This window comes from Diabrotica undecimpunctata, chromosome 1 (assembly GCF_040954645.1).
Source record: "Diabrotica undecimpunctata isolate CICGRU chromosome 1, icDiaUnde3, whole genome shotgun sequence".
Lineage (NCBI taxonomy): Eukaryota > Metazoa > Arthropoda > Insecta > Coleoptera > Chrysomelidae > Diabrotica > Diabrotica undecimpunctata.
The window spans coordinates 174,153,940-174,172,724 of NC_092803.1; the positions used below are offsets into that span (position 1 = coordinate 174,153,940).

Consider the following 18,785-nt stretch of genomic DNA (forward strand, 5'->3'; position numbering starts at 1 on the left):
CAAAACTCCACCCAAGTAGGTTGCCTAGAATCACTGTGAAAACTAGACTAAACAAGCAGTTATTATGCTGTCAAACCACCTATGGCTTCCTTATAGTCCAAGAGATAGAGCCGAAATTTTGAACTGATCAGTAATATGACATTTCTCTATTGGAATATATTCATTGTAACTGGGTTAAGACTTTGCCTTACAGGCGGACGCCCCTCGTGGTACAGGGGGTGGCTATACAGGGATGAAGTTGTAATTTTTTTCGGAAAAATTAACGATCGATAATATGGCTGAAAATTTGCCCAGAGTAAGATCTTGGTATAACTAGACGAAATCCCAAAGGGCGGACGCGAGAGTGGATACATAAGGGGTGGCGGACAGGGGTGAAGTTGCAATTTTTTGGGGAAAAATTAACGATAAGTAATATGTCCGCCATTTTCATGGCTCATTATTTAGCCCCTAAAAACTCTAAATCCAAAAGGGCAGACAGCTGGGTGGGTACAGAGAGCCATAAAACGGGGTCAAATGTACCACTTGACTGCGCATTTTAGGTCTCGGTAACAATTTTCAAACTGATTTTATTATGATATTTTTATACCGATTGATTTGAAAATTTGTATGCTCACTTCTGTTACTATTCTGAAAAGCGTCAAGTAGAGTTTTCCTCAAAATTTTCCAAAAAAATTTCGGTAAATGAAAATTTTCGTAATTTTTTGAGGTAAAATCTAATTTGTAGAATCTTTTCGATTTTCTGTAAGTTATACCATGATTTTTTTCCAAAAATTTTCAAACGATTTTTCCGATAAGAAAAAAAAATTTAGAAAAAAATTTTTTTTTTCTCATTTTTCTCACTCTCATTGATGTCATCACATTCATCATCTTCGTCACTTTCACTTTTAATAATATCACATTCATTATCTGCTTCATTTTCAATCACTACTTCTCGAACTGATTCTGGCATGTGAGGTCCACTAAACCATTTGAATTTATATGTTTCATCTTCAAGCTCCCAACCATGTTCTTCAACAATCAATTGTTGGTACTTTTTTATGAGCATTTGTCCAAATATTTGAAATATAATGAGCTCGCAGTAGATGTTGGTGTAATTCATCTTGACATGGTGGTAAGCTTGAAGCATCGAAATTTTTTAGTTTTTTTTTTAAAGGCTCGTTCACATCATGCAACTTATACTGCCGGTTAAATAGTGAAAATCTGACATCGTTTACTTTTCTTTTTGGAATTGTTCTCGTCAATCCTGTTCCATATAAGTGACATATGAAAGTTTCTAAGGTTTCAAAAACTTCATTACAATCGAAGTCAGTTTCACCAAGTTGGATAAAAGCATCTTGATACTTATTACATTTAGCGCATGCGTCTAGAATTACTGATCTAAATGGAACGCGCATCATTATTATTTTAATATTTTAAAATAATGATGCAAAATTAATGTCCAATCAGAATTTGTAAAATTATAATTAACTAATGAAAAAAAAAATTCAATCAATTTGAAAGTTAAAAAAATATATTGAAAATATCTACAAAGTAAATTTCAAAACTTAAAAAATTGATAATTCCACTATTAAATTGATTTTTATTAATAATTATTTGTAAAATGTTAAAAGAATTCTACAAATTGAATTTTACCTATTGATAAATAGAAATAATATATTTTGTATTTGATTATTAATGTAATAATAAATCAAATTTTTCTTATACCTGAACAACCATTATTTATGCAATATAAATTTAAAAACCTTTTTATTGTAATAAAAAATAAGTAAAATTACTATTTGTTATACCGAAAATATTCAATAGTTAACATTATAAAATTACTTTAATTTAATAAAATTATTTAACCGGTTTCGTAATTAATTTTTATCAATCATTAGATAATTTCAATTGATTATTATATTGAAAATATTTTTTTTGTTTTTCATTCTAATATCAAACATTTATTCAATTAAAAATTAATTCGTAAAATATTTATATTTAGGAAAAAAATGTGAGTTAACAAGTAAATATGACTTTAGTTTGAAAAAAAAAACATTATCACAATATCATTTTAAAACTACAAAATATTCTATAAAAGATTCAGACGATGACGTAGAGTTTTATCAAATGTTTTAGAAACATTGTTTTATTACTGATCAGTTCAAAATTTCGGCTCTATCTCTCCGACTATTAGGCAAGCTCCTCTTTCTTTTATCTAAGCCTAAGCAGTCAGATGAATATTTTGAGCGGTGTTGCCATTCTCATTCCTCTAGATGTTTTTCAAATAAGGTGTTAACCATAAAATATTTACAGGAAAGAAAGGAAATACCTAACTACAAACCATTAAGTTTATTTTTGTTATTAGTCTGTTGTAGTAGATTGGTAAATACAATGAAAAATATAGGCAAATATCCGATTTATTTAAAGATACGAAGAAAATATAACTCTCAAAAAGATCCACAAATCGGATTATTACACGGCGATTGGCAACATTGACTTTGGGCGGTGCTATAGAATATGGTGCGTCCTAAAAGGAGACAGATAGTTGAACGATATTTTATACAATGTCTATCACCGGGTATGGATTTATTTTTGTCCAAGTTTTATATTGGTCCACTATTTCAAATGCACTTCAAACAGACATATATTAAATTGTATGTTCCGTTTTAAATTCGTTCAATCTGTATATGAGAACTACGTATTAGCATTACCGTCGATATAAAATTAATAAATGTAAACTAGACTACTAATAAATGTAAACTAGTCTAGCTATACTAGACAAATTACTATTCGATTTTTTGCCATTGCCTACCGAGACAATTTGAAAGTAATTTTGGAATTTGCAAGGTAATCATTCTATTTTTTTGCAAAAATCATCCAATACTTAGCTTTGGATTTTCTATTACAGTCATATACAATGAAAACGATTAAATTTATTTCATTTTCAGGACCTCTAGCTACAAATGCAATCTAATCTTTTTAAATCATTATTTTAGGACCATATAAACATCAATCAGCCGTAACTTGCCTGCAATTCAACAAACGTTTTGTGATAACCTCATCAGACGACGGAACCGTCAAGCTTTGGGACGTGCGCACTGGCGAATTCATCCGAAACCTAGTCGCTTTGGACAGCGGAGGAGCCGGAGGAGTTGTTTGGCGTATCCGAGCCAACGACACCAAATTAGTGTGCGCCGTAGGAAGCCGAAACGGGACTGAAGAGACGAAACTATTAGTGCTTAACTTTGATATTGAGATGTTGAGTGATGGTACGATCATGTCGGTTAGGTAATCATTAAGGACTAAAAAAATTCTTTGTGTGAATGTGGATGTATGCGTACTATTTGTCATCGGACGACAGAAAGCGGTTTATGACGAGGTTATAATGAACGGAATAATTTAAATTACCATAACGACGAATTGCTAATATAATGTATTTTATTATAATTGTTCATTTGAACTTTTCGGTAAAAAAGAATAGAATATATTGTCCAAGATAGTATCACAATGTCATAGGTACCTTAAAATGTATAAAAAAAGGATTCAATTGGCTAAATTTATGACATATTAAGAAACTTTCAGTGTCTACTCTCTTATACCGAAATGTTAGGAATACTATATACTAGCAATAAATTTGTCGATATAATATAATAGATGACTTAATTATGTTCATATTGCCGTGTTTATTTAATCACTCTAGAATGTACTTCCAGTTTGGTACAAAAGTGCTAGAGATCCTTTGCACATACATATAATGCAATATACAAACACATCTTTGGAAAATAAAAACAATATACAAAATTAACAATTATTTAGTTTGAACATTACTAAGTAATCACTTAAGCAATATGTATCAGAGCCACGATCATAATAAGTATTTAAAAGATTAATTAAAATGTAACATTTTTACTTTCAGTAAATGATCGATTATCTCTAGTACTTTTGCACGCCCTGGTATATTTAACTGTGATACTATTCAAACTTCATCGAGTGATTCAAACCTAAGCCTCGCATAGCCAAAATTTTGAAAGTCGAAGACAAATGTTGTCTGAGAGTGTATAAGACAGTTTTTTTCTTCTGAAAATTGTAAGAACTAAATCTGGTGCTTTTCTTACTTTGTTTTATTTTTAACCAGTAAGTACAAACGTTCTTTTTCCCACTACTTTCGATTAATTTGTGAATTAGAATAATTGGTTAACGTACTCGTAGTATTTTGACTACTCAAAAAACTATCTTTTGTAGATTTATTTTATATCTAGTTACATATTTCCACAATACTACAAACTAAATATTTGTGACATTATAAAGTATAAAAATCGCAGCGCAAAAAATCAACAACCTTAAAATCAGAACTAAGTATATTTCAACAGGATTACTGAGAAAGAGAGTAGAAAGTCTTAAATACAACAGACGATGTAAGAAAGTTAAAAAAATGCTTAGTTGTTTTTTTATAAGGAATATTCACACTTACATAACTCTATGCGGGAATAGTATCCTTGTGTACTAAATAAAAGCATATTTTCTGTTATTTTTATCTGACTGCACTGCATCAAATGGAACTGGATTTTAATCTATGAAAAGCGTTGTTATAAGTTTCCCTATAATTGGCTGCTTCTCGCAAATTACATCCATCTGCTTGAAATCAGTTAGAGAAGTGTTTTTGTTACTTCATCTTTTCTCATTCTCATTTTAATAATAAAAAAACCGCAAACGAAAATGTTTGGCGGTTCTTATTCCTTTATAGCAGTTTCAAGATGAAAACATTGAAGTTGTCAATATAGAAATTTTATTCCTTAAGTAGATAATATCCAGGCATATCATATACTATGTTGATACTCTTCTTGATTTTGATAATATTTCCAATAAAACTGTTAATAAATAAATTTGTAAAACCGTTATTAATAACTAACTTCCGACATAAAAACAATCAAATCTCTAACCTATTGACTAATGACAGAACTCGTATGTCAAACTCAATTTTAGACGCTTACAACCAAACATCGAGTTAGAATCTATGGAGAAGCTATGAGCATATTAACGTGTGTATTAAAAACGGCGTAGGTAGGCGTGGCTAACGGTGATACCAATATGGCGGTGGGATCATGGCCGGACTCAATAATATTAAAACTACTATAAAAATGTGACTAGTTATTCAGAAGATTTAATCATAATCTAAAAAAGTGCAATACATTTTTAATAAACTATGATTTATTTATCCCGCGGTAAACACGATATATTATACATAAAGATAAATTAATACAGTAAAATACTATACTCTGAAGTACGGGCCATGACTTTGTTTATTTGTATACTAACCTGTAGAATGTTATTCCTGAAGATTTTTTATTAACATTGCTTCTGCTACTGCAACTACGTTGAGAACAAGAAACCATTATTACGCACAATCACAATATATTATTACAGTTTCTATAAAAGTATTATAAAACTAAACATATTCGAAAAACAACAAACGTAAACAAACATACGATCTGTCAAAAGTGTCAAAACAATCTTAACAATATGGCCGAACTGAGGTCGTTTTCAGTCACGTGATGCCCTCTCTATAGATTCTAACTCGATGCAACCAACGATGTTTCTTCCAACAACTATTGGCGGTAAATTTAAATTTTAAAAGTAACTTCTATACCTTAAAGTCTTAGAAATTTATTTTTAATTAAAATTTTGTCCGTCATTACTAGTAGGATATTATTATAGACTTGTTTTTATCACTTCTTGCATCCTGTGCTTCATTATGCAACTGGAAGTGTTTTCTGCCACTTTCGATTTTTCAAACGTATACAGTCCAATTAGACCACTTGTCTTGACATATATTGTCCGCATACAGATTTTTTTCGTCATTGCTTTGACTCTTCATATGTTCTTTATTTTAGGCAACCATCAAAATTCAATTTTAAACAATTGTGCTTCGTCTGTTTATTATATTAGTTATCGGTTTCGTACAATTATGTTGAAATCTGCAGATTGATATTACTCAGTAAATACTGTATTAAGGAAAAATGTAACTAACTTTTCACTAACGTGTGTTATATGATTAGACGAGACCATTTTTGTGTCCATTTTAATAATTATAAAAGTTTTTCAATTATCGTTACTAATTATCGTTTTATCTAATTATCATAATAGTATGGAATAATAGTTTTATAGTAATAATAAGAGATATTTCGGTAAAATTTTAAATGTTTTACTACTGCTAATCATCATAGCTACTCGTACCTTATCCACCTTTGCTCCAAACAGTCCAGTAATTGTCACAGAAAACCATGTGCTTAAATGTTTAAGTGCTGCATTCGGGGCCTCTTTTTTCTATTACTTTTCCTTGCAAGATCAGCTGTAACAGTACATAACGTTCGTTGTTTCGCATAATGTGTCCCAAGTACTCCAATTTCCGTGCCTTTATAGTATTTAATATTTTAGATTGTATACTCATTCTCATAATATATTTTCTCATGATATTCTCAAAATATGTCTATATAGCCACATTTCAAATTTCTTAAGCTTCTGAACTGATGCCTCTGTCAGAATCCATTGCTTCTGCTCCATATAAAAGTACGGCAAATACATAGCATCGAAGTAACCGCATTTTTCTATTGAGGTTAAGTCTCTACACCTGAATAATTGCTGCATCCGTATGAAGGCATTTCTGGCATTTTCAATTGGACATCTTATTTCCATTGGGTGTTCCCATGTATCATTGACATTGCTTCCCAGATAAGTACATGATTTGATTGTTTCTATGATTTGTTTCTTAACAGTCTTAATAGTTTTCTTAATATGAAATCGTTCTCCGTTTACTAAAATACCTTCATCCGTCTCATGTAGTGCCTCCGATAAAATTTCCTCAGTGTCAAATGTCAAAATACACTCTTGCCGTACTCCGCGTTTAACCTCCATAGTTTCTGACAATTCCTCATCTACATTTATTTCCACTGACTGATTCCAATATAGATTTATAAAGATTCGAAGCTCTGGATCCGGTACACCAAAACTCTTTTAAGCATTTCTATTTTTTTTTATATCTATCATATCTAACGCAGTCGAACGCCTTTTTGTAATCTATAAAGCATGTATTCGCAATTTTAAATAAGTAAAATTAAGTTTAAATAACGCAGTTAAAAAAAATCGTTTCTTTTTACATTTTTTTTTTTAATATTGGCGTATAAAAAGTCAAGTAATATTTTATTTATATTTTTGTCGTTTGTTGGAAAAAGTTTTTATTTTCGTTATTATTTATCTCTGAATTTTCTTATTTCTAGTTTTTGCGTATATTCATCTTTCATCTTAGATTTGCTTGCTACTATGATTTATATACCACTTAGCATTACACTTATGTGTTGCGTTATTTCTCCCATTATCACTTTTCCATAGAACTGGGCCACAAATCTGATTATTATTATCAAATTTTAATTAAATAACTTATTTCGAAAGTGTCTTAAATACATGAAATGGTCTAAAGCAGAAATCACATTTGGAAATATGTCAATTCAATTTCCAATATCAGGAGTAGAGTTTTCAATGTCATTACTTGTATTATTTGATTAAACTTTTCCTAGCGTATATAAAAATAGTTTAATATCTTAAAATATTTATCTTAATGAAATGGCCTAGTCTCTATTTGGTTTAACATAACATAGGACTGCTTATTTTCCTTTTTACTGTGTGAAAATATACATTTGGTTTTGTAACACATTTTTCTGTTATATAAGGGATAGAGAATTCGCATCCTAATCAGATGGGAGCACAGCAAAGCTGTTAGATTGTCTGTAAAGATTTTTTAATTTCCCTTAAAACACTAATAAGTCAGCTGTTTACCGACTTTGGTAACGCGAGGCGCCATGATGTATCGCATAGGCTCTCTACAACTTTGGATTGACCAGGCATATTTAAAACACTTTGGAACTTAGTTTTCAAATATTTAACATGAGATATAATATTTAGCACATGTCACATTATTGTATAAATATATAATATACTTACAGCTAAATATTTTCCCAATTATTGTTTCTCATAGCATTCTGTAACAAAGCGGTGAATAGTTTAGGAAAAATGTTGTGTCCTTGTCTAATACCCTTTTCCAAGGAAAATGTGTTTGTATCACCACTGCAGCTGTTGCGCTATTTTATATATTTCGAAGAACGTTGGTGTAACTATGATCAATACTGCATTTAAACTAAGAACAAAATGTTTTTAACGATATTTCATTGATTATTGTGTAACGATGATTGAAAAATACAGTATTCTATTCTTAATTTACAAAAAGAGCCACCATATCAAAAAACGTACCGAAACCAACAGCAATATGTGGGAATTTGACATTGAAATTATGTTTCGCATCGTAATATGGATAAATATAAAAATTGATTGGATAGAAAAATGTGTACTTTTTTAGTAAATCGTTGCCAGATGTTTTTGTTAAGGTTATTTATTACTGTCAGGCTTGAAAATCCGTCTGGTACATTTACTATGTAATTTTAAATGTTATCAGTCTGTTTTGGCTAGGATAAAGCAAAATAATACTCTAAAAAGTAAGTCTTTAATTTAGTTTTGATGTAGAATAAACGGCGGTGGATATGCTTTTATATATAAAGAAAAAATGGACTGAGTTCTGCATTTGTAAACGAAGTGGAACACTAGTATTTGATATTTAGAATAGAAAGAAATTTGAATAAGTTTAGTAAATGAACGTTAACATGTTTTAATAAAAAATATTATGTTTAGAGAGACAAAAAGGTGAATATCTTATGCTGTGTTCATTTTGATTGAGAAAGGTTAGAATAAAAATAATTGGCGCAGTTTTGAGCTGTTGTTTTTTAACGAAGTTTATTTGATCGTTTTACATGTACGACTTTAATGTGTAAAATTCTACAAAAGGCAAATATGCTGTAGGGGGACCAACATAAAAAGCTTAGTTTTATGCTTAATAGGTATTTATTAGTTAATTTTCGTATTATTACCTCTGTTTCTATTTTTCGCGTTTTATAATTATAGAAAAGTGTGTAAAATAATTTAAAACTTATTTAAATGCAATATCTAAGCTGTTGTTTAGGATTGTTTCCAATTTCTTAGTGGTATAGTGCTTCAATGACATCGTGATTATCAATGATTGAACTTTTCTTCGATAACATTTATCCTTTTTCCTTTATTTATGTTTTTATCTTTTCATCGATGATTTGTTATGCTCATCAGTTACATCTCTTTTAATTTGTATTATTCTGTATTGTTTTATTCTACCAATATATTTTATCTCTGTTTTTGTTTTTTATTCATGTGTTTATCTTATTACTGTTCTATTCTGCACGCTATTTATTTTACTATTGTTTCCCCGATTGTTTTCCCCAATATACATGTTTGAAAGTTAAAAAATAAACAGCTTACAGATATACATTGTGCAATACTGTATAGTGGAGCATCTCCTACTCACGATTTTGATAGGCACGGTTATTGCCGTGTAGTTATAAAACTAAAGAAAGCAAAGTTAGTGTGAATTGATTATTAGTATGGTCATGATATGGTAAAGTGTCTTTTTCGATTTCCGGCGTTTCTTAAATAAATATCGAGCTAATTAGATAGTCTCTTACTTGGTCCTTCCACTCTTTTTGTCTTCATGGATGTTTTGTTTTTCTTTCTCGGTGTTTATTGCCACTTAAGGCCTATTAAGTTAGCAATTATATAAGAGTCTGTATGCGTCTATTTTTTCACTGCACTGTTAACCATTCACCCTCGTTTTCAAGTGAGAAGATTAAAATATAATCGGCGTTGTCAGGTCTCATTTAAAATGGAAATGTCCAATATTTAACACCTGAGATTTGTTTTTCTTACATGCGACATTTCTTTTCATTTTTGTCGGTGTTGTTTCATTAGACCCTTTTTCTATCTTTTATCAATTTATCTTTTTGGAATTTCTCTTTCTTTTCCTTCTTTGATGCTTTCTTTGGTTGTTCACTTAGGTTTGACTAAAAGCAATACTACTTTCCTCATTTTACAACGCAGCATAGTATAGCCTCTTATATTCATTGCCATGATGTTATGAATATTAGAGACAATACTTGAAGAAGTTTAGTGTATTGTTAATTGATCACTGCACATGTCAATTGCACTATAGTTTGGCAAATATTAAATGAAACTATAAATCAGAAAACACGCGCCGTAAGTGGTCAAATGTAGCCGAAATCAGAAAGAATATACTCAAATTATTTAGAAGGATATTCAATTATTTAGTCTATCATTAGAAAGAGAAGTAGCAACCGCAGATACTTGTTTGGTCTGTATGTACATAATGTCTTCTAAAAACATGCCAAAACGTATTTATTTGGAAGAAGTTATACATCGAGTCGTGCAATTCATGAATTATATTGTTACAAATACATTCTTCCCTGTTTTCCCCATTCTTCGCAATAATAACTTTAACAGTTGCTGATCGCAACATTTTCTGTTCATTTGCTTAAAAGTATAATCCAATGTAAAATTGTGTACGTTCAAATTCCGAATCTGTATTTCCTCCTCATAATCAGCTTCCATGAATTTGTATTTTAGTTTTTAGTACTTTACACACTTCGAGTGTACAAGTACAAAATGACTAACTGTAAAATGTAAACGCTAGATCACTATCTTGGAAGTTCGATTTTGTATTAAAAATTTTTTGTTTGGTCAAGCATATTGTTTAAATATTATATAGTGTATATTTTGACTATTTACAAAAGTTGTACATTCAATGAATGAAATTGTTCCACTTCGTTTGGATGCAAGCATACTTCATATCCACCATAGTGTTCAGTCTTTGCCAGTAAATAGATTTGGAAACGCTCGTAATCTTTATTTCTTTTGTTAATGATTAGACGAATCTCTGTTCCTAAAGTTACTTGTAAATATTAATGCACCAGAGAGACTGATAGTAAGTTAGTAATACGGCATTTTAGGATGGGAATCTTACACGTAAGTTTGTAATTGTTTTATTCTAGTTTTGTCATTTTCAACTTAAAATTTGGTAAAACAAAAGTACGAGCTTTTGCTAGGACTCAGATTTTATTTAAGTTGTGATAATTTTATAATATTTTAGCCATTTTAGTAACCGTCACTGACTCAAATACCTTTGATTTGTTTGATTGAAATTAAAATAATTGTAAATGAGTGCAATAATTTTAATATGAATTAAATAGTGGAAATGAGTTGGTTTAACTGATTTGACGTTTGCTATATCAACGATATTGTCCAACAGAGCTATTTATCTATGGCATCTTGGTATATTAATCTTTCATAGGAAGAATGCTACATCAATGAGAAATATGAAATCTTCGTGAACATGTAAAGTTTTATCTCGGGAACCATTGCCAAAAAATCAAAAAGCAAATAGTGAAGCCGAAAGACACAATTCCCGAATACGGTATATAAACGCTATAACAATGTATCTTTACAAAACACCAAGAATGGAAGATTGCATACTTTGAATATTTTTTTAAAAACAGCACACACCAAATTACTTGTGTATATTAATTATATTTAATTTGATATACTGTTATTATAATGAATTAGACATCATACCATCCTCTAATTTGCTTAGAGCAGTAACACTAGTAGTCATCAAATGATAAATGTTTATCCAAATATCGCGTAAGTCATTTTCACTTTACCAGATATCTCGTACCGCCTCTATGAGTTCGTATCTAATCTGATGTAACATCTGGCGTAGTTTTTGCTTAAAAAATTACCAAAATTTGCAATATAATTCATACCTGATCAAAAAGGGGTCATACCAAAACTTGTATAGCATGTTCCTATAAATAAAAAAATGGTTGCTAGACCAGATTTGTGAGATGGAGCATTATCATGTTGAATACGGCTCTGATCCCGTACTGTGACGCAATAATGTAATTTTTTAGTACATCCACAAGAGAACGATCTGTTATAGGAGATTACTAGAAACAACAGTTCGAGGTGTCATCTAGCCCGATTACGACTATCATGGCTAAGCCTCGTTGATCAAACTGCCAATATCTTCTCAAATTCATTCATTCATGTTTAGATCAAAATTAAATATAAATTTAAAACGGTGCGAAATTACTCATTTCGCAACCTAACCTCAAATGTTGTGTTCAAGCGCATACTAATAAAGATTACTTCTTTTGGACATTAAAAAGAGAGCCAGAAAGTAATTTGGCAAGTAATGCAACTACTATTCTATTTTTTATCAATCTTACATGTAGTCCGAGCAACACTCCACAAATTTTTTAAGAGCATCGGTATAAAATGTGCAAAGATTAGCGTCTTTGATGGAATAGTAGTGCGTTAAGACGATTTATTCATGTATGCCTAACGGAAGCTTTTCAACTCATCTGCTGCCAATAAGATCAATATTTACATAGAAATTAAACTAAATAATCTTGTGATAACTGAACACATCAAGCGTTAGAGCATGATCGGCACCCAACAGAAGTTAGCGAACCACGTGCTGGCGCGTGATTTGCAATGAATACTTTATGGCGCAAAAAAAGGTATAATGGTTATTTTAAAATTGCAAATATGTCATTCATGAATTTTTACATCTATTACTGTTTTTTTTAGCTGAAACATAACTTTATAAATTAAATGATGAAATGAGTCCTAAAAAAGTTCCTACATTAGTTTATATTAAGTTTATAATTATTTTCTTTAGTGTTAATTAAACGATTTGTTGTTCAAGCTCAATATTCTCGTCATAGCTCAAAACTCGAGTGTAAATAGTTGTTTATAATAAATAAATCGGTCATCACATCACATACATTTAACAATACAACTCATTTGAACTTTTAGAAGTATTTTAGAATGTGTACCTGTTTATTAATTTTGGGATGAAATCGTTATGAAAAACTTATGCTACAATGTTAATTTAATCATTTTTACGAGTTTTATTCAACTTCGTTCTGATAAATTAATTTCTTTTATTATATTTGTATTCATTTTCTCAAGATTTCTCTTCCTTCTCTTTTCTTGTTAAAAATTAATTGTTTTTCTATTTTTATCTTATAGTTTTTTAATTATATTGTTCATTCAGTTTATGTTCACGAAATATTTCAAAGTTTTTGGAGATATTTATCATTAATAAGATCAGGGTTACGTTGATAATCTCAAATCTCTGGTAAAGTGGGCAGACCATATAAAGTAGGAATTACTTTCATCATATCTATCATAACTGTACATACATTCTCCATCTTGTCAGTAATTTCTCTTTAGGTTGCTAATCTAAATTGAATTAGGAACACACTGTTCATGAATTTTCTATACTTTCTCTTGTGCTTGTGTTAGTTGGTTTGTATGATACTATCTTTCTTAGCCATTTCTCCATTAAGAGGTTGCAGTCCGTATTTTTATTACCTCTTTGAAAGCATGCTGTAAGCTACTGTAAGACTAAGGTATAAATAAATATATTTGTTTATAGTCAAATTAAAAAGTGAAAAGTGTGTCACCTAAATTCCAGTTTTTTAGTGAAGTAATAATTATCATCGTTTTATTGTCGTTTTATCGTTTTCATAAAACCACCCATGGTGCGGTAGATTCTATTATTTCCTCCTCCTACATATAAAAACTGCAATTTCTTCTTTTTTCTGAGATTCTTAATATTGAAATATGTTTACCATTTTTTCGCATTTTATTGAGCTATGCAGGGTAATCAACTTTTGTGACAGGTCCGTTATATCTGCAGGAAAACACTGTATATTTGTAACTACTGTTTAAAATGTGAAGCTTACAGCTACCTCCTATTTTTATAAATAACCTTTTTTTGGTATCTCCTATATTAATAGATATCCAAGGTGATATAAATCAAATCATAGTATTTTTCAGAAAATATACTTATACCCTTTATACTTATCACGTAAACAAAGGTTGGACTTTTATTTCTTAGTATATAATGTGAGTTGTACAAAAAATTATGGCTTGAACTTGTACCCTTAAGAACTTGTGTAAATGACAGATTAGATCTTTGCCTCTTACGACTTATCATTTTAGTGTCACCCAAAAGTTGATCACCCTGTATATATATATACATGATCAACTTTTGTGACAAAGTCCATTATATTGAAGTTGGTAAGGAGTAAGAGGCTAAGACAGTTTTTGCTGGTTCTAAGGATTGTTCACTATCTGATGTGTCATTATCTTCTCCATACGTTCTTAAGAGTACAAAGTTCATGTCATAATTTTTTGTACAATTCACATTGATTTTAAGAAATAAATAAAACTATAGCTGGTTTCAATAGATACGTTATTGTTACTTTATACTTTTGAATATTTTTATTTACAACATTTAAAGTTGCAAAGTGGTACAAAATCAGGGAGGTGTATTTTTGATTTACAATTTTATCCCGAGATATTCTAACCTAAATGTTTTGTCACAAGATTTTTTTTAACTAAAACTTATAATTCATTACATTATGAATCTTTCTATTACTCTTTACGAGATATTCTATAGTGTCCATGAAAAAATCATATTAACGATGAGTGAGAGAAATATTTTGGGAGTACAAAAATCTGTAAAGTGGATAGTATAGTCATACCTTCTTCATCTTTATCATTCCAGGGCGCAAAGTGGTCAGATACTCATTCAAGGTCAGCGTTAATTAAGTAGATATTTTGTATTAAACATATTGTCGACTAACTTAATTTAGAAATATAATTTTTGTCTTACCGAAAGCTCTTTTGAGAAACATTTTGAATGTATCCCAATTGTAATAAACTAAAAAACATTCTATCATAATAAAAGAAATCATTGTATTTTTCATTGACCCATGACGGTGATACAATAAATAATAAAGAAATCAGTGATCATCTGTACAATTTGAAAATATAAATCTAACATTTTATAGGTAGCCATATTTTTTAACATTTAGTGTGTAATCAAAATATAAAAAAGTCTATTCCTTTTTCTACCTCCATCTGTATTTACTGTTGAAAGCTAGTTTTCATATGAAAAGCTAATATCATGCTATGAAAGCTAATATTATAATACGCTAATATTTCTTAAACTACAATAATTGCAATATGTATTAGTAATTTTTTTGGACGTTACAGCATTTAGATATTAAAATTATTTTTTTAAATTAATATTTATAATAATTACATTTTGAAAACGGAAGCCACGATATATAATATATATCTATTATATATTGGCAATAATTTCCAATTTTGCTATTGTAATTTATTTCCAGTATATTGTCGGTTATTTAGTTTAATTAATACATTTCAGCTGTCAAAACTTCAATCGCATATAACCGGAGAAAAATTATTTTTTAATAGATTCACGATTACAAGCGTCAGCAACAGGGATGCGTTCTATGCCCAATACTGTTCAAAATTTATTTGGATTAAACTCAAAACCAGGGATGATTATGTATAACAAATGATACGTTCTGTATACATACTAATCGAATAGTCAAATTAGCTAAGCTAAATTTGACAATTTAGAATATTGTTACAAACATCTATTGTTGTTAAATGTAGCTTAATGTAATGAGACACTTCAAGCTCTCAGCTCATTATCGTGGAAAGGAACGACATGGAAATTCTAAATCGTAGCGTATTATAGCACAATTCCTAGGAAAATTTCATTTATACTAGAATTTGTATGTTTCATTTTTATTTCAGCATTTTATTAATAAAAGTAGAATCATATCTCATAATTCCTGGCGTAAAAAATGTTGGGCAGTCTTCCACAAAATAACGCAATTGGCTTATTTGTAAGCCTTTTCTTTTACGTATATTAGGTTTTATTGTGTATTTGTATTTTCTTTAATGTTTTATGGGGATCATTTTTGTCGTTCATGAAAGGAAAATGTGTTTATGTTAAAAAAATGCTACTAGTCAATCTTTCTCTCCAGCTTTTTCTATCTTGTCATTCTCCATATTGTAGATTTCTTCTTTTCATGGTTTCCTCTACCTAATCCAGCGTCTTGAGTCCGATCTTGTAGACTTTTGCTCTATATTCGATCGATTCTGTCGGCGTTCATTCATTTTGGCTGTGCTTTTAGCTATGCCAAAGAATATTTCTAGTCCTGTTTCTTTGCCCCTCCACTGGCATATAGGTTCATTTTTTCGTTCCCTTCAATACCAGTATGTCTGGGCATCCAGAGTACGTCACTTTTTCCGATCCGAATCAGATTATATATTAGGGCGCATACTAACATTATACATATATTGTTCTTTTTTATTTTTAACTGTCCAGCATTCAGTGTAATAAGTGATAGTTTATTTTGCATCTCTACCTATTTCTCCATTGCTCTGTAACGTCGATTCTCTATATCATATTATCGACTTTGTAATAATTTCTAGTTACATATTCTATTTTTGTTTTAATAATTTGTAGACCTTTTTCTTCAAGAGCATGTCTATACAGTGTTTGCTTTAACTCTGTTGCAGTTTGGTTGTTTTTACTTTGTTTACATTTTCGCTTATTTAGTTCTTTGTTATTAACGCTCATTACACTACTTGTGAGGGTGTGCTATCTCATGCTTAAGAAGCTTTAAATCTTCCACCGTCTTTACAATTAAAAATAATTTGTACGTAGTTACATTATTATTTTTGTTTATATAGATCTACTAAATGTGACCCAGTTATATGACAGTTATCGCTGCCAGATATAAATCAATATTTTTTATTAACTATGTGATTTAGAAATTTGATAGACGGTTTCATAGAAATACATGATGGAGGATTATTTTTGTAATTTTAGTTTCCTTTTTGTCGAAGTTGTAAGTATGTATTTGATTGTTTTTATTATTTAAAGGACATAGGAGGACCTTATACGAAAATTCGGTGATTTATTTCTATTAATTCACAAGTCTGGTGTTGTTAATGTTATTTCAGAAACTGTATTTGTTGTATTTATTTTATTAAAGATTAAAGTCTGACTGGTATTTAATTAGAGCATATTTTGCTTTTTCAGTTTAATCATATTCAAAGCTCATTTAGTGGTCACTGATCACAATCGTGTAAAAGCAATGGTCTTGATGTTAAATAAAAGAGATTGTAGAACAGAAGAAGATTGTTATGACATACAATTAGAAAGTGTAAAATAAAGTCTGAGCTGAAACATTAAACTGCTGAAAGGGTTAAAAATACTGATATTATAGATATGATCGCAAAAAAATATCACATGACAATGGTAGAAAAGAAATTGTAGGAAAAATTAACCAACAAGTGAAACCACAACACGAATAGTGAATAAGTTTCTAAAAAGAAGCAAATATACAGCCTTATAATAAAAAAATGCAAAGACCAAATAGAATATATTGATGACCAAAGTGTTTACTGGACAGGAAATCATGTTCGGACAATACAACGACCTGGATGACGACTGATAAACTCAGCAGCAGCACTAAATATGACAGTCACTAGCACCTATTTTGAACACAAGAACATACGCGAGGTAACCTGAACCTCTCCTGATGGAAGAACAACTAGGCAGATTAATCACATTCAGATTCAAGGCATAGAACAGACCTAATAAACTGCAGTTATAGAGACGCAAACATAGACTCAGATCATTGCCTAGTGATCTCAACATTTATAGAATTTCTAGATGCTAGAATTTCAAACACCAGTAAAGAAAATAAAATGGATAGAAAAAAAAGGAATGTGCAAAAGCTAAGAGATGCGACAACTGCAGAACGGTACTCGGAAAACATCACCAACAGGTGATGAACAAAGAAAGACATTGGAGCAGCAGCGAAAGATGAAATAGGAACAGAAATTTGTGACCGTAAAAATCATTGGTTTGACGATGAATTCAAGAATACAACAAAAGAATGTAGAAGATGCATAAAAGAAAAAAACGAAACCTTAAATAAGGAATTTAAATATATAGAAAACCTCAACAAAGAAAAAGAATTCAGAACATTCTATGAGAAAGTTAACATCAAACGAAAAGAATGCCAAGGCAACCACAAGACAATACAGAAGTCAGAATGGCGACCTATTAACAACAAGGAAAGATGTATTGAATAGATAGGTGGAATACTTTAACCAGGCACTTAATATTGAGGAAAAAGAAGAAAACCTGGAAGACGAAAGAGATGAGGTAAGGGAAATAGACGAGAGGGAAGAGGAACCACCAAGGAATAAGAGGAATAGGAAATTCCAACGATTCTTGGAGTTAAAGATGCAGTTGAAAAACTAGCCAGAAACAAATCACCCGTAATAGATAAACTCAGCTTATAAAAGAAATATGGACACAGAAATCCCTCCCCAATGTTTGGAATACTCAGCACCATATACAAAAAATGAGATAATTAATTAAAAAAATGAGTATAAAAAATTATACAGCGCCAGCGTATAAAACATATTCCATGGTACTATGGCACCATATGCAAAACGGCTAGTAGGAAAATACCAGGCTGGTTTCAGAGGTGGTAAATCGATAATTCATAAGATTGCAACCCTGACACAAATTTTAGAAAAAACACTGGAATATATACTCATCACATATTTGTAGACTACAAAGCAGCCTACGACTCTGAATAAAAGAGAAATGTTCAAAGCAATGAAAGAGCTAGGAATACCAAATCAGTTAATAAATTTAACAAAACTAACGCTTGAAAAAGTTGAATGTAGAGTACGAATTCAGGGGGAACTGTCTGAACCTTTTAAAACAAATAGGGGCTGCGTCAGGGACACCCTCTCTCTTGTACTGTTTAATCTGGCTCTGGAAAAAGTAATACGTATGTCACAAATCACAACTATTGGTTCAATATATAATAAATCAGTGCAAATCCTTGCCTAAACGGAAAATGCTGTACGAGAGGCGTATGTAGCATTAAAAGAAT

General features: G+C 30.4%; 1 protein-coding gene across 1 annotated transcript in view; it reads left to right on the forward strand.

Moving 5' to 3' along the window:
- ago (F-box and WD-40 domain protein 7) overlaps positions 1–16,871 on the forward strand; it is a 49,450-nt gene extending 32,579 nt beyond the window's left edge. Inside the window, exon 11 of the mRNA XM_072520597.1 lies at positions 2,976–16,871. Coding sequence (XP_072376698.1) covers positions 2,976–3,271 — 296 coding nt within the window. The 3' untranslated portion in view covers positions 3,272–16,871. The remainder of the gene's footprint in view (positions 1–2,975) is intronic.
- The last annotated feature ends 1,914 nt before the right edge of the window (positions 16,872–18,785 follow it).